The 18217-nt window shown below is 44.1% G+C and overlaps 1 protein-coding gene across 1 annotated transcript in view; it reads right to left on the reverse strand.

The window, feature by feature from the left end:
* Positions 1-1400: 1400 nt before the first annotated feature.
* hmga2 (high mobility group AT-hook 2) overlaps positions 1401-18217 on the reverse strand; it is a 43045-nt gene continuing 26228 nt past the window's right edge. The window contains exons 5-6 of the mRNA XM_018755692.2: positions 6284-6316; positions 1401-1870 (exon numbers count right to left, since the gene is read on the reverse strand). Of these exons, the coding sequence (XP_018611208.2) occupies positions 1829-1870; positions 6284-6316 (75 nt within the window). The 3' untranslated portion in view covers positions 1401-1828. The remainder of the gene's footprint in view (positions 1871-6283; positions 6317-18217) is intronic.

An 18217-nucleotide genomic window follows, 5' to 3' on the forward strand; every position in this document is an offset into this window, starting at 1 on the left:
AAGTGGACAGTAAAAATGGAAAATAAAATTTAAAAAAAAAAACAAAAATGATTAAAATTATATAAGGCAGGGTCATATAAGTATTGATCCTTAAGATATTATAGAGTAAATCAGTACAAAAATATATTCAAGTTAACAATATGTCATACACAAGTCCTAATTTGCAGAGAATGGAAGGCAAGCCTCTCATTAATCCGGTTCAGTAAAAAGTAACGCTAATACAATAAAAAGAGAAATGAATAGTGAAAACGTAATAAACAGTACTTGTTCCCTTAGCTGTGTATGAGATACATAGAGAAAGAGACCTCAGATGTGAGTGATCATCGGCCCGGCAAGGCCACTCTTGGGAATGCGAAAGCGACGTTCCCAGAACGCCGGCTGTGCCGTGCGGACGCTCTTGTCCCTGCTCCGTGTCGTGTGTAGCAGCACGCCGTTTCTCATTCGGGATCGGCTGGTCTCGGAAATCGGAGGTAGTTTGGAATGGTGAAGAGACGTTGCATCACCAGCTACCCAAAGTGCTGGTGCATGACTGAGGATCGAGGTGTTCTCAGCTTACAGTGAACGTTGCATTAGTTGAGAAGCGGCAGATGACATGAGGCAAATGTTCCTATGCTTCGCTTTCGCTGATTTCAGCTCTGAGGCCCGTCCTGAGGTATCGTGTGGTTCGTCTAGGCGAGAATGCGGCAAGCTGCGATTCCCTTTAAGGAACGGTGGCGGAAATTTTAAAGCTATTTAGTCGAGGGAGAGTTGAGTGTGTGTGTGTTTCATTGTATACATTAGTTTGGAAAAGAATGCTATTCTTCAGACAGGTTGTACAGTAGTGTTTTAGTAGTTGCTGCTTACTAGCAGTTTTCTGTCGTACATTTTTCTCCTGAAACATGACAAAAACAGTGCTCAGTCCACCAAAGACATGGATGCACCTGAGAGTTGTGAGGCGGCCACTGAGACCGATGCAGGCTTTACGAAAGAACAGGGTTCGAACAAACTTTGAACCTTTCTCCAATCGTATGAGCTGAAAATATAATTTGCTTTTATGCTTAATGTTTGTCTCTAAAAGCATTTTTAATGTAATTGTTAAAGTACCCAGAATTACACTGAATGGGTCTCTCAATCAGACTCTTGGCTCTGGGATTTTACAATCCAGATATTTAAGATTTCTAATTTTTACATCTATCTATATATATATAATCTTTATATCAGTATAGACAGTTGTTTTCTGGAAGTTAGAATTTCAGACCTTTTTTTTGTAATTCTAAAATGAATTTTTTAAAAACAGGTCACCTAATTTCAATATACATTTCATTAATCAATCAATGTCAGTCCATTAATCATTTGTATTATTTGGTCAACGTACACGTTACAAACTCCATCTGCTGAGTTTGTAAGTCACTTGTGCCTCACTGGGTGGTCTGACACCAAGAAGCCATTTGAAAGGTGAACCAAGCCCAGTGGCTGCCGTGTCATTGGTGGGCTGAAACTGGAGGAGGGAGGGTGGGCGTGTCCAAGCAAGGGGATTGGTTCAACCACCTGTCCGTCATGTACAGGCCTGCCCTCCTACGATTACAGCAGTTTGGACGTGTTACTGAGAAGAGGTGTGGATCTGTTCACTCTCACCCTTTTAGCTGTTGATGCTCTGAGGTTATGCGTGTGTGATTTTCCCAGATTTTTCAAAACAATAACGATTTAAAAAAAGAAGACAAAAAAGACAACGTAACAAAACAGAAGTGGGAAGGACAAAGAAGTCGAAACACGAGTGGTCAAGGCAGTGTCTTTTTCCTTTGGAAAGACCAGACAGCTGAATGAGGTAGAGGCAAAATGCCGCAGCCAGTTAGTCCTCCTCTGGCGACTCCTCAGGTTCCTCCTCTTCTTCCTGGTGAACAAGGTGTGCAGCGAGGAGTCAGTGCATGTTTTTGGACATACAGTATGTGCAGTGATTCAAATCCCCCCATGACTGATCAAGCTCTGCATACAGTCTGTTTAAAGAAGGGCTTTTGGCGAAAGAAAATGTGGTTAACGAACTCCAAGACAGCATTTACTTATAAACGGTTTATAATGGTTTGAGCAATTTAATAAAGTTATGATCTATCTATCTATCTATCTATCTATCTATCTATCTATGTAAACCATTGGTTGGTTAATGTGTTCAAGTTGTACATAAAGAGCAAATGTATTCATTGTTAAAATTAGCAAATGGATAAATTAAGCCAGTTGCTCATTAATGCTGTGACGAAAACCCTTTTTTGCAAAATATCGACAGTGATGAAAATGAGATCAGAAGCTTTTGCGCCTTTTCTAAGGGGTGAGATCTGATGGAAACGCTCGACTTCCAACAGTTGTGCTAATTTCCTTCAACAGTGAAAATGGTTGCGGTTTGCCAGATAATCTGCCAAGATAATGTTTCTTTAATCTGTTTAAAGATATTGAACGGTTGCCAGAGGGAAACACCGTTCTTGCAAATAAGTTTACAATTTCCCTACTGACTTAAATCACTTACCATCTACTGTTATTGTGAACTGAAGCAAAAAGCAGAGAGAAATACAGATAAATGAGCCTTTCTTAACACACTAGAGAAAGTCCGTCTTTAACTTGAGAAACATATCACACACCGTGAGATATCAAAATGGTAGACAAAAGGTAAATTTCAAGCAATTTGACCATTAATTGTGTAGGTGTTTTGCCCCACAATACATGCATAAAGGTCACGTCCACTTCCCACACAACATAGGATGCAAGAGGTTGAAAACAGTCAAAGTAATTTGTCATTCCTACACTGGTAGTTACCGTGAACCTTTCTAAGATGACCACCAGCGGGGGGGGGGGGGGGGGGGAGCCTTCGCTTTTCAAAATGAAAGAGACTTCATTTTCCACATGGCTTCATTTTATTCACAGAGGCTAACTGACACAATTTATAACCCTCTTCCTTTCCCAGGCTGGACCAAAGCTTGTCTGCATTATATGAGCAAACTTCCATTCATTAGTGCGGCAGACACTTCAGCTGTGAAGGGCTAGCTAAACGCTACCATGTGTAACATAGGCGAGTGAGATTGCGCAGGGCGGGGGAGTAAGAACGCTTTAATCACGCAGGGCTGCATTCGGCAACAGCCCCCTACGCTGCACTCGCTCCCCCTGACCTGCCCCCCACCCGCAACTTTGAAAAGGTTTTCCACCGGCTTTAAAGGGAGTTCTAAAAAAAACAAGTCGTATGTGTGAATGGCAGAAACTGACGTGCTTACACACTAACAGAAGACGGGTTAAACACGACGCATTAATGAAGCTGGGCTGAGCTTTGCGGCATGATCAGAGCCTTTGTAGCGCCTGCCTTCAGGGTTTGTTGGGGGTGGGCGGCTGGAGGGATTTAGGAGGGGGTAACCATGACCGTGGCTCAGACCTGGGGTCACAGGTCATCCAATCTTTCTGAATGGGAGGCCTGAAGATTTTCGGTCTTTCTATGGGTCCCATTTTGAGATGGAGAGACACATCTGCGTCACTGCTCTATTAGGGCAGACTTTAAGGGCAAATTTGGAAAATTCTCTGAGATGTCGCCTCTCTCCTAACAGCTCCATAAACTCACACCACATCATCTGTCACTCCCAACTCCATGTTTCCTATAGGCAGCCACTTGTGTAATGTGTACCCATCAAAAACAGCGGTATTGGACAAACCAGCTCTGCTTCAACAGCCAAGCATCTGCTTCTATAACTCTTGATCTGTTGTGAAATGGGCTTTTGTTTTGTCTCATGATGATGAACAAATGAATAAATGTAAATGATGGACGAGATGAACATCCACGAACCTTTCATTTTTTTTGCATTCGTACTGGTGCTGCGACTTGCTGACCTCTCAGAGCATCTATAAGTTGAACCAATCCACCGTAACTCCATTCTGGCCAAAGCCGGGTACCCAAATCCCGTTATCACACAAGGAGACCATTCTCGACAAGAGACACTATCAAGTGCCGCTGTCCAACCATGCTCTGAAATCGGTGCAGCCTCACTTGCTTTACGACCCTCCCTCAATGGCCTTGCAGGCCCAGGGAGAAACAGGTCTCTGGTAAAATAACAATGGTGATTAAAACACCCGCCACAGCCCTGTACTGGACGCCTTTGCGGGCACCTTCTCCGCTGGCCTTTGAAGTGAACGCAGAGGGGCCCCGGGGACGGTAACAAGCAGCCCTGATCTCATTAAGGCCTCTGGGCCAAATGGGAAGGCTTGGCTGCAGCTTCCGGGTCAGCTCAGTGTGCCCCCAGCCACCCCCACCTGTAGCCCAGGGTGGAAAGACCGGTCTGTAGAGGGGCTGCTGATGGAGCCCATCAAAGTAGGAGCGCTCGTATGAACACGCCCCCTAAAACATTGCCACTCTCCGAGGGCCTTGGAGCTCCGAGTAATTCAAAGCCCCCCCAACCCGCTCCGCTCTCTCCACCCCCCTCTTCATTCCCACAAAAGCAGCAATGAGACCACAGTTATGCATTCACACCGAAACAATCTGCACCAGTGAACAGAGGGACGTGCTCAAATTCCTGGTGCTCGGAGGGGGGCAGGGGGTCGGGAACTGGAGGGGTCCTCTTGCCCACCTTCATGCATTGTTTTTAACATTTACAAGCACTCACCTCATTCAGCCATGTTCAGGTTTGGTTACGACAAGAAAGAACAAGCCACAACTTTTCTCACCTTATTACTTTCAAAGAATGGGAGAAAAAAAGCAGAACAGTGCGGAAGCAGAACTTTAAATATTTCACAAAATTAGGCCAAGAGGCTGACAAATCCTTTCACTTTGCCCCCAGAAGCACCTGAGCTCAGTGGCAGTGGAAGCACACCTAGAGCGTTCATCAGTGGTCACAACTTGCAGAGTGTCTGACCTTCCGTTGCAACCATCATCAAGGAGTTGATGGTCCTCCTTCAAGACATGGAGTGGCTGATGGAGTAGTGCTTTGAGCCACTCCTTTGGGACTGAAGGTAGCCCGTTCAAGTCTCACCTCCAGCTGGAGGACCCTTGAGTAAGGTACTTGCCCTAAATTGCTCCAGTAAAATTGCCCAGCTGTATAAATGGGTAAAGAGCTGTAAGTAGCGTAACGGTGTAAGTCACTTAGGAGAAAAGCATCAGCTAAATGAATAAATATAAAACAGATAATTCCTTTGCTAGAAAGAAAATTTCATGCGCTTAAAATCAAATGTGAAGGTCACACCAGAGCTATTATGGCTACTAAAGCATGTGGCTGTGTCTGCAACCTGGGCCTTTGATACCACTGGTATTAGTCTGTTACAGCAGGCAGAGCCACCACTCTCCTCCAACAGGTGGTGTTTTTCTCTGTGACAGAAACACACAACTGCCACTTGCCTTCTTTGGCAAACTTGAAGGAGAAAGCGGGAGAAAACGCACGTAGGAAACACTACCCGAGATATCGAATTAAAGGGTTATTCCCAGATTGTATGTCCCTCAGAGACATTAGCTCCGTCTAGGGCAGATGGCAAAAAAGTCTCCATATAGCATAATATCAACTTAATGTAACCTGTTAAAGGGATTTGAGCGCAGAAGGAACACGTCTCTGATCTAATACAGCCTGCTGAATGGAATAGCCATCTGTGAAGGTATTTGGAAGGAAACAAGGAAGCAGATGGAAAAGGCAGGGATTTCTCCCAAAGCAAGATAAGATTTACATTATCCTTGATGGGTGTCCATACAGGTCTCACTTGTGCATAATTTACGAACATTCCCACATAGAACTGTGCTTCCGGAGCAACGCACACGCCCGCCTCCCGGTGACATGCAGACAGGCTCCACGCCTCCTTACTGTTGCATTCTCTCCTCACTGTTTGCAGCACCTCTACTGTCCTTCATTTACGTAAAACTGAGATCACGTCATAAAACACACGGCATTTTCCACCTGAATTATGGAAAATGAAAAGGAGAAAGCTGATGGAATATAATGGCAACAGGCAATGACACTAGATGCAGTGTGCGTCTGGAACTGCTAGAGGTATGCTCACGTGGGACAGTTTGGGAAATTGTAGATACGTGGTATTTTACAGAAAGTTTCGCTTACGTTTGCCTTGACAGGTGGATAGGCATGGTTCTGATGAACGATGATCAACACCAAGCAGTACGCATAGCTAGAAAGCTAGAGGTGACTAAATGGTTCGAAGTTGTGTTCAAAGCAGTGCAGGGAGGGGTTTATGATTACTGGAGGCTATAGGTGTATGAGTGTGGTTAGATGTGTCCCAGCCTGAGCAGAGCTGTGGTTCATGGATGGGGATGGATTTTGGAAAGGTGGGCCCACCCACTTACCTGAGCAGGCTTCTTCTGGACCACTTGCTGTGGCTGTAAGGAGACAAAGAAATATGATCACTACATATCCATGTATCTGCGACTCATTTACAAATTGGACAGTAACGGAATGCTGATCAGTATCATCATAATGATGAAACCATACTTCTCCAGCGGTCACCTTGTACGTACACCTTGAAGGCAAGATGGCCGCCCATGTGATTTGTCACCGTGCCCTCAGTGAAAGTTGTGAAGAGGACCCATTAGAGAATGTGTGACATTTCTCACAGAAGCCATGTTCTGCATCTCAGCTTTTGAGACACAACAACAATCATCTCAACAAATCGCATCAAATTTACATCTAGCCCTTACATCTGCTTTATGTCCTAACAATGTAGTTTCACAGCTCAATATCCCATTTTGAAAGGAATGTGTGGCAGAGGGGAAGAGGCATCAATAAAACCAACTGGGTATGAATGTGTGGCTGCATGAGAGCCTAAAACAGGAGGTTTAACAAGAAACCAAAGATCCACATGTCCTGAACCAGGCTCTGCCACCTGGAGTAACTGCACTCCGGCTCGGCTTCTTCGGAGGGTTCATTTCCTCTCCCGGCACAGCTTCTGTTGAACCACCACTGGCCTGTAACGCTATAAATGTCAGCGCTGTTCGGAAATCGGCAATGTGTGTGTGCCAAGGATGAAGACGGGGGGGAAAAGGGGATGAGCGCTAAGCCCAGACTGGTGCAGCAGGGCGGTCTGGAAAGCGCAAACAGCAACATAACAAAACTATTATAACAGAACAGAACTGCTTGTCCCATACAGGGTCACGGACCCTCCCCGGTAACACAGGGCGTAGGGCCGGGGGACACACCCAGGACGGGACGCCAGTCCATCACAAGGCACCCCAAGCGGGACTCGAACCCCAGACCCACCGGAGAACAGGACCATGGTCCAACCCACCGTGCCACTGCCCCCCCCCCCATAACAGAACATAAACTATTAAATGCCACAGAAAAAACTGTGATTATAAACCCATCAGACAGGAACACCAACATTTATTAATGGTAAACACCCTGTGAGCACCCCGAAGGTGCCACTGACACATTCATTTACTACAAAACAAAAGAACACAAACACGTGGGCGATGCTCTATTAGTTCTTCATTCTGAATTACAGACAAAGTGAACCAACAGCTAAATACCCTATATAACACCATTAATGAATAAATACTGGGATTTACACACACCATTTTACAAGAGACGTTCTTCCTCATGGAGAACTAGGCAGAGCCCTGCATATTCAGGGGATGCACACAACACAACACACACTGTGATTGTTGAGACATGTCAAACTGGATCATTCATCTTCAGGATTCCTTAGTAATTCCTGCACGGTTCTTGACCGCTGCTGGCACTCAGCCATGCAGGAACAAGCATTTCTTATTGTTCAGCTCTTTGTTTAGGACTTATCCACATGTTTCCCGGGAAGTTCAACGCCTATTAATTGGCGCATGCAATTTAATACCTACACAGTGGCTGAATGGTGTCCGTTCTTAAAGTCTTGAGTTTTCTTTTGTCCATTTGCTTCTGTTAAATATAGTTTGAATTAACAGTGAAAGCGTCATCAGATGCCCATGCGTAGGCATCTGACAAAGGACGACCTTTAGACTACTTAAAATTAATATTTCGATGTGACTCAGAGCTCCTGAATGACTCTGTGACGGAACCACAAAACGCAAAAAGAAACATGTCTGTATGGAATGGCCCAATATTTCACTCGGTCGTGGAGAAAACGATTGATAAATCATTGGTCTTCATATGAAACAGCTTGCAAGTCATTTGAACATTATTTGCTGAGGAGCCTATCTTTCATTTATTTGTTTAGCTGACACATTTCTCCAAAGCAACTTACAATGTTAAGCTACCTACAGTTATTGACCCCTTTATCCAGATGGGTAATTTTACTGTAGCAATTTAGGGTATGTACCTTAGGGTACTGTATGTGTACGAACAGCTACGCTCTCATAATTGATGTACGTACTGTAGGTCCGTCGTGGCATTTCCTTTTCTTTACTCTGAGCTGTACTTGGCTTTGGACAAAAACATAAATGCAAGTGTGGAACTGGTGTCCACAGATGAGTAGCCTTCATTTCCTTTAAAATCCAGAAATCAGCGTATGTGAAGGATAGAGGAGAGAAGGTGCAGTGAATCAACAGTGCTTAAGCTGAGAAAGCCCTCACAAGGTAGAGAAGGTGGTCCCGCTCTCGAATGCGGATCGGAGCCCCTCTGCTTACACAAAAGACAGATTGTGGCACTGTTTTTCATGAGGCGACGCGCCTCCTTTGATGTCGCCTCTAACTGACACTATTAATCACGTGTATGTCAGCTTCAGCCCAGATCCCTGGGTGGCGGGTTCCATCGGGATCCCGAAATGTGTGTCCCAACGGGTGGGGGGGTCTTGAAGTGAAAAGCGGAGAGGTGTGCGCGGGAGGCCGGGGCAGGCAGAGGCCCCTCGCTGTGCTTCCGAGCGCCACCGTAACACAATCCCAGTCGAAGAATTCGCTGCTTGAGGCTCTCTGGACCACCTCCACCCGCCTATCTCTAAGCCTTATGCTGATCAAAGCAGGGACTCCCTCCCCCATTGATGGGTCGAACACAAACCACCATTCACAAAGCTGCATGCATGCATCCCCGCAGGCCACCAGTGTGAAAGCAGTGCAGCACTCGTCCAAAGCCAAAGACCTGTCCATTGACAGTCAGCACACTGCTTCAGTCTGGGTGAAAATGCAACAGTCTTGTAAAAACCTTTGTTCAACTGGACTTGTAAAATTCTGGGTTACGACAAGGGTCAAGTGGACCGCAACGTGTCAACGTCCTTTCGGCAAAAAGATTCCCTTATATATGCCAGTCATGTTTAGCTTCTTGACCTACGAATGGGCAAAATGTAAAGGTTTTGTACCTTGTATCGTTTTTAGGTCTTAGTAGGTCATGAAAGATAAGATACTTTATTGTCACTGTATGCAATACAATGAAATTCTGTTTGGCAAACCTCAGAAGGGCAGCAGCAGAAAGAACATTTGAGACAAACAAGTAAGTAAGTAAGTAAGTAAGGAAAGAAAGGAAGAAAGAAAGAAAGAAAGAAAGAAAGAAAGAAAGAAAGAAAGAAAGAACGAAAGAAAGAAAGAACTTTGGAGTCCTTGGTCCTTAGCATCCATTGACGGTGGATGTGGGAGCGTAGTGGAGGCGGCTTTGGGCAGGGAGAGTATGATGGAGGCCACATTAAATGCTGTGTTCACAAAGACCGGAAACACATTAAGATGATGTCAATCTTTAGTTTTCTTTTCACAAGTTGATGTGCATTTACATTTACATGTGTTCATTTAGCAGATGCTTTTCTCCATTGCAACGTACAATTTGTACATTACCTTAAGAGAAAGAGACATAGCTGCAGATGTGTAACTCCTAAGTGCAGTTAGTTTGTTTCCTTCACCATATGAACCAGCGTTCATCACACAAGTAGCTGCATGAAACTTTACCAGAATGTCACCGTTTCCTAATCACCTTCCCAGTAGTTTTTTTTTTTTTTTTTTTTTTTTTTGAGATACATATAAACATTTACGTTGCATTGCAGGAGCGGCTCTGTAAAGGTCTCTGTGCGGAGAGATTTCTTTCTTCCTCTATAAAGCTAGATGGTGTCGTGCTCACGGGTTAGAGCCTATGTCCAGCGTGTCACCGGTCCACACTGGCTCATCTGTGTTGCTGGGGTGAGCTTTGAAAACACAGCAAATACCTGTGAAACATCTATCCAAACTGACACTGTTAGCTCCTCAAAATTCTTTGAGAAAGTCCCAAACAAACTGAAGACACTCTGCTAAAGTAATCGCAATAATGGGCTTTCGCATTGGTGGGCATCAAGTACGTAAACAGAGAAAGGTCCGAGAAAAAGAATCACAGCACATTTAAAAAAAAAAGAAGAAGAAGAAGAAAGAAATCATATTTCTGCCAGGAATTGCAGGAATGTTCATCTCTGCCATCTGAAGGACATCATAGGAAATCAGTGCCACATGGAAAGTGCTTGTGAAGGGTGGGAAAATAAGCACTGCGATATGAGCTGCTGTTGTGCAGTACTGCACGCTCTCTGTGCTCATTTTAACTTGTTCCAAAGCGCCTCGCCAATGGAGCCATTGTGCGCTAAAGTACGGCGAGAGCCTCACTCGTAGCTCAGTGGCCTACTTGGGTTACAGCTAGTGCCACAGTGCAACAGTGGACGTTACAGCTGATGTCATTAAGAATCTCATGAGCAGCCAAGGTGGTTACGATCACCAGTAACAGCGACCCGCTCTGCAGGGAATTTCTGTCGACCTGAGCTGTTTTCAAAAGCATACAGGAAATACTATGAGAATGAATACAAGCTGTCATGCACAAACAAAAAAGCAAAGTGTAATAATTCACAATAAAACACTGTATTATTATGTTCATCTGACACCTTTCTGTAAAATGACTTACAATGTTAAGCTACTAGGGGGGCGTGGTGGCGCAGTGGGTTGGACCGGGTCCTGCTCTCCAGTGGGTCTGGGGTTTGAGTCCTGCTTGGGGTGCCTTGCGATGGACTGGTGTCCTGTCTTGGGTGTGTCCCCTCCCCCTCCAGCCTTACGCCCTGTGTTACTGGGTTAGGCTCCGTGACCCCGTATGGGACAGGCGGTTCAGAAAATGTGTGTATGTGTGTGTGTGTGTGTGTGTGTTAAGCTACTTACAACTATTATATTATAACTATTGTATCCATTTATACAGCTGGGTAACTTGACTGAAGCGATTTTTAGGAAGTAAAATTTGAACCAGCAACCTTTGGATCTGAAGGCAACAGTGCTAGCCACTATGTTACCAGCTATCCATTATTATCTCTCTCTCACACACACACACACACACACACACACACACACACACACACACACACACACACACACACACACACACACACACACACACACACACACACACACCACCCTGCCCCCCTATTATTATTATTATTATTATTATTATTATTATTATGGGGGGGGTGCGGTGGCGCAGTGGGTTGGACCACAGTTCTGCTGTCCGGTGGGTCTGGGGTTCTAGTCCCGCTTGGGGTGCCTTGCGACGGACTGGCGTCCCGTCCTGGGTGTGTTCCCTCTCCCTCTGGCCTTACGCCCCTGTGTTCCCGGGTAGGCTCCGGTTCCCCGTGACCCCGTATGGGACAAGCGGTTCTGAAAATGTGTGTGTGTGTGTGTATTATTATTATTATTATGGGGGGTGTGGTGGCGCAGTGGGTTGGACTGGGTCCTGCTCTCTGGTGGGTCTGGGGTTCGAGTCCCGCTTGGGGTGCCTTGCGAAGGACTGGCGTCCCGTCCTGGGTGTGTCCCCTCCCCCTCCAGCCTTACGCCCTGTGTTGCCAGGTTAGGCTCTGGCTCCCCGCAACCCTGAATGGGACAAGCGCTTCAGAAATGTGTATTATTATCATTATTATTATTATTACTACAACAGGCTAGTTGGCTAATGACTACCCAGTGGCACCACTGAATTAAAAGACAATAACATATCTTTTAAATATATTTAAAGATCCAGTCCTTAAATGTTGATCACTTTACTTTTGCCACTGATATAAATTAGAATGATCAGTTTATAAATCATTAAAAAATGTTGACCTATTTTATAAATTATTACATGTAATGAATCTTTCACAATCTAATTTTTCAGTGTGATTTTTACATTTACATTTATTCATTTATCTGACACTTTTCTCCAGAGCAACTTATGATTATTCACCTATTCATGCAGATGGGTAATTTTACTGGAAGAATTTAGGGCAAGTACCTTGCTCAAGGGTTCTACATTTGAGGATGGAATCTGATTTCCAAATCCTGCAGCGCTAACTACAATACTTCCAGTACTTTACTGATTGATTAATTAATTATTTATTAATGAATAAATTTGTCATTAATTTTCCGTTAAATGTAGGTTACGCACTTTAGAGTGTTTAAATTAGTTATATGCTTGAAAGTTTAAACAACAGGGCTTACTAGGGTGTCAAATGCTGTTGGCTATGCACAGGGTTAATTTTTTACAGCTTTACCTATTAAAACCAGTGAGAAGGTGAATATTTAAATTATCAGGACACTTGGTCCTCCTTTGATCTGAGAGCAAAACATATTATAAGAACTGAGCAGAACACAAATGCCACAAAACCAAGTGCATAGCCAGGATTGATTCAGTTACATGAGTGGGAATATGTAGACAGGAAAGAGTGTAAAATTTGTTTTCCTCGCCATGAACACCTACTATGAAACAAACAAATGAAAGAACGCAAATCCGAGAATCAGCGTATACTCATAAAAGAGAGTGAACATTTTGCTACATTTAAATTTATTTTTACCTTTATATTTATTTATTTTGCAGATTGTTTTCTTCTGAAGAAACGCACCTGTCTGAGAACAATACAGAAAGTGCATCACAACAACAGATGGAGAGATCGGGGTGCAGACATGTGATTCTTCGGTACAGTCAATAAGATGAAGGAATGAAGAAGGAAGAATCTAAAACTTATATCGTCAGACTCTCATAGACCATGCAATTTGAAGACCACCAACATAAGCAGCTCACCATGAATGATCAGATCAACATATTGCCCTGCTTTCTAAACCATTACATTACTGTAAATTTCCTTGTGGCGGTCCGGTTCAGCAATAAATGTATGGGACAAACTGGACAGGAGAGGCAAAGCAAAGCAACCCACAAGTAATCTACGTCTCTTGGAGCTGCTCCACAAGAGATGGGAAGACACATTGGCTGATCTGCTGAAACTTGCTGACCAAATGCTTCGTGAAAAAACTGCTTTCCAGCAAGTGAACAAAGACGGCGGAAGAGAAGTGCATGAGAGCTTGGTGCAGTGCATCCATAATGCAGAACTATAGCTTTTGGATCATCTGAATTATATGTAAAAAAAAAAAAAAAAAAAAAGAATTTTGATATTCTGACCTTTCAGTTTTAGCTGTTTGTTTTGCTCTGCTTCCCCTAAAGGTTGCCAGCTAAGACCCATAAGCCTTTGCAGGAACCTCACTGGCTAAGAGATCAACAGTTAGTTTTTTCGTTTCAAAAGTGAATTTTGTGAGTGGCAGGAAACTTAAGGAAACACATAGCTTTTTGGCACAGCCTGATCATGCCATGTAATTTCAAGGAGGACAAACACGAAAAAGATAAGCATGACCTTGGAAGAGTGGGGTGGAAATGGGCAACTGGAGAGGGGGTGATAAATGCTACTCTACATCGGGCCCTTTTAATTTGTTCCCAAAACTCAGAGCTCCTCTTATCGACATGTCCACCTAAATGATGAGGAAATTTTGAGCACTTGCCAAGGACTCAGCAAAGACCCCCACACCTATCTGCTCCTGAGCAAACAGGGATGGTATTCCAGTCCTGCCAGTCTCCTCCTTTCCTCACATCTGCAGCACCACAGCAGATGTAAGAATAAATCTTTTAAACAAGGGCACACACACCACTTTTGGCCAGTCATGCAACAGTTCTCAACATTTGTTATCATTATTTCTGATTTATGCCCTTTGTAGTGCTAAAAAGATTTAAATTACATCCTGCCCCTTCACACAGCTCAGAATAAGATAAGGCAATGAGGCTGAACAAGTGTAAATGCGCAATAAAATGCCAAAGCCCCTGTACCACTACATCACCTACTGTCCCGTGTCTGTTATCACTGGACTCTTTATGCATTTTTTTGCTCAAACTCTGATGGCATTCTTCGCCTCCACTAATTCTCCTGACCTTTGTGGTCTGACATGTGCAAAGCACAGCCATACAACAGAATACATATCCAAGCATGGCTAAGATCAGAGCAACTTCTTTGCCCTGAAGCACAAAAACTTCAGAAGGTCACCCGAGGCCAAAAAGTCAGAGCGCTCTTCCGTCTGTGGATGGCTGCACTCTGGACTAAGAGGTATAGGAAAGCAATCCTGGATTCTCAGCCAATTATGCAGTAAATAATCCCCAGTTCATGGTGCACACATTTCAGTCCGGGTAAGTTTGTTTTTTAATTCGAAATTAATAAAATAAAATGCAAATTAAGATGCCTTAATTAGTTTTTGTTCTAAAAATGATAAACAAATTATGAATAAACTATTTTTAAAAACCATTTCTTGCTCAAAATGTAAAATATTTGAAATATGCCTCATTTATACTGCAGTCTCTTGTTGTTTTATTGCTTGACGTTGAGTTATTTCGTTTTGTGGTATTCTGAAACAACCCGCATGTAAAGTAACTGAAACGGCGCATAATCCATCCGTGGCTTCATCAAACGTGCTGGCTTCGCTCCGAGTTATTTGTAACTATTACGTAGTTATTAAGAATCTTAGTGCGAATTAAGTGCAAGTGATGTTAAAAACACTGAAGTTCTAGTTCACATTTATTTACCAGACACTTTTCTCCAAAGTGACTTCCAATGAACTCTATGTAGTGTTATCAGCCCACACAGCTTATTTGACAAGGTGACTTACAGTGCTAGATACACTACTTACAATGGGTCACTCATCCATACATCAGTGCAACACACTCTCTCTATCACTCACACACTATGGGGGAACCTGAACAGCATGTCTTTGGAGTATGGGAGGGCACCAAAGCACCCAGAAAAAAACCCTGCAAACTCCACACACACCACGCAGGAATCAGACCCACGACCTCTCGCACCATGCACACGCTGTGCAACAGCAGCGCTGCTCACTGTGCCACCATGTCGCCCATTCTAGGTTAGGCTACTTGTTACATTGGAAATACTGTGCACTTTAGGGCATTCATCATATTTGGCATTGTGAGATTTTGATTCCTACACTTTGCATGATTAAACGAAAAGAGAAAATTAATAAGCCCTTTCTCATTTTTCTGCTTACGATATTAAATCAAAAAAACTAATGAAGGCATCGTAATTCCCATTTTGTTTTTCAATTTCGAATTAAAAAACTAATGAACGCAACGCACACGGACCCATTGCCCCCAGATCTGTGTGTTTACTGGATATTAAACAGGCTTCAGAAAGAAAGGATAAAAAACTTCACAAGTTTTTGCACATTTCAGAACCGCTTGTCCCATACAGGGTCACGGGGAACCGGAGCCTACCCGGCAACACAGGGTGTAAGGCCGGAGGGGGAGGGGACACACCCAGGACGGGACGCCAGTCCGCCGCAAGGCACCCCAAGCGGGACTCGAACCCCAGACCCACTGGAGAGTAGGACCTGGTCCAACCCACTGCGCCACCGCGCCCCCATACAAGTTTTTGCAACGGTTGATATTTTTATTTCCACCGTCTGGTTTTTAACCATGCTGCTCTTGCTCTGAAAATAACACCAAGTTTCATAATGTTCTTCTATTAGCTACAAACAACCATGACACAATCATAAACTGATTGTGGGACATATGGACAGCTGGGAGTGTAGTGGTTAGAGCTACTGCCTTTGGACCCAAAGGTTGTAGATTTGAGCCTCACCTGTGGCTGTAGTACCTTTGAGCAAGGTACTTACCCTAAAATTAACCAGCGGTATATAGGGGTAAATAATTGTAACCTTAACATTGTAAGTTGCTTTGGAGAAAAGTGTTAGATAAATGATTGTCAAGTTTTCTGTACGACACTATAATTCCCAAGAAGGGTAGGTATATAGACCCCAAGTGGTCAATTTTTCTTCCATTTCCTGAGGCTAAGAGCTGTTTTGTTTTCCTTTCCTCAACTGCTTGCTGGTTTATTTAAATGTATTAATGACTGAGAGCCTTTTTTCCTTTGTCTTTTCACTATGCGAGCTATACACTGTATAGTTCAGTTCATTTCAGTTTCCTTCCACTTGTCCTAGAAAGGGCTGCAGTGATAACATAACTAAGCAGGCAGGCCTAAAACTTCCTTCCCTTGTCAACAAGTATCTGAATCTTTCTGGGGTATCCCCAGTTACTCCCAGAGCAGCTAAGAGATACAATCCAAGATTTAATATGTACTGGGTCTGCCACAAAGTGTCCTCCCAGTGGAACGTACCCAGTATAGCTCCAGCAGGAGTCAATGTCCAAACCACTACAGCTTACTCCTCTTCAACTATAGGAGCACCATTTCTATTCTAAGGCACTCCAGGATAGTCAAGCTCTCCTGGATTGCTGAGCTGCTCGCCATGTCATTGAGAGTTAGCTCAATGATCTAGCGAAGAAACCACATTTTGGCTGCTTGTAGACACAATCCCATTCTTTTGGTCTATACCCAAACTCATGACCATAAGTGAAGGCATTTAGAAGAGCAGTAAACTATGAGCTCTGTGCAAAGTCTCAGCTTCCACTCCACCACCACAGATCGGTTCAGTGTCCACAGAACTGCTGACATAGCACCAACACACCTTTCAGACGACCGTTCACTTTTTCCATCACTTGTGACGAAGACTCCAAAATACTTGAACTCCTCCACTAGGGCCAGGTGATCCCCCCTCACCTGAAGAGACAAACCTCCTCTTAACTGTGACAGACCATGACCTCAGACTCAAAGGTACTGATTTTCATAAAATCTGCTTCACAAAGCAGTGAGCTGTTTGAACACATGCCAACTGCAGTCAGCTGAAGCCATCACAACATAATATGCAAATAGCAGAGCTACAACCCCTCACCCCCCAACTCAACACCCTCCAAGCCTTGGCTGTATGTTGATGTCTTTGTTTATGAACATCACAAACAGGAGTGGAGAAAGAACTTAACCTGGCAGAGTCTGAGGCTGGCATTGAACATATTTAACCTTACAGCAAGAATATGGACACAACACATACTACACTCACACAAGCATTGGATGGCACACATCAGCAGTCCCTGTCCATCATACTTCTGTAGTATGTTCCATACATGCCAAGAGACAGTCATTTGTATTTTCCAAGTTCAAAAAACACATGTAAATTGATTAAGCATTTTCAGGGGCCACTATAACAACTGTGGTAAGGAGAAGAATCGATCCTGAACCTGAGGCTGATCTATCAGAGAGACTCTTCTCTTCACTAACATGGCATAAGTTTTATAATAAAGGCAGAGGAGTGTGATACCCCCCCCAGTCAATTTTCTCAAATATAGGGACCACCACCTCAGTTTGCCAGTCCTAAGGCATCAGATGGTTTGCTGCAACAACTCTGAGACCACCCAACAGTCTCCTTCCATGCCCATTCTTTTACTTCAGCAACTGTCTTCTGTACCTCTCTGCCAAAACAGAAGACCCCCAGAAATAATTGCCCAGTAGGCCTTCTTCTTCAGTGTAAGAGCTTAGTTTACTGATGGTATCCACCAGTGCATCCTAAGGTTGCTACCGTGGGAGGCACCAACTGTCCTCGCCTACCACGGTAGCAACCTTAAACCTAACCCTAAGACCCCTCTAAGTGAGGTCCATTCAGACACAATGTCTATGTTGCGCTGAGGTCCGTGAAATAATTCCCAGAAAACATCCCTAGAACATTTGGATCTCCCAAGTTTGTCCAGATAATACCCTGGATGTTGAACAGAACTTATCCTAAAGTGCTGAACATTTGATAACTCTTCCCCTTGCTTTACCTTAGTGTCCAGAACATACTGTACATCCTCATGTCAGATGACACAACCACAAAATAAATTTTGACTTACTTTACTGTATACAGATGGACTGGCGTCCTGTCCTGGGTGTGTCCTCTCCCCCTCCAGCCTTACGCCCTGTGTTGCCGGGTTAGGCTCCGGTTCCCCGCGACCCCGTATGGGACAAGCGGTTCAGAAAGCGTGTGTGGGTGTGTGTGTGTGTGTGTGTGTTTACTGTATACAACACCATCATAAAGTTTCCTGACAATACCATCATTGTGGGTCTGATCACCAACAACGATGAGACAGCTGACAGAGAGGAGGTGAGGCTCCTGGGCGAGTGGACAGAGAGGACAACAACCTGTCTC

This window comes from Scleropages formosus, chromosome 24 (assembly GCF_900964775.1).
Source record: "Scleropages formosus chromosome 24, fSclFor1.1, whole genome shotgun sequence".
Lineage (NCBI taxonomy): Eukaryota > Metazoa > Chordata > Actinopteri > Osteoglossiformes > Osteoglossidae > Scleropages > Scleropages formosus.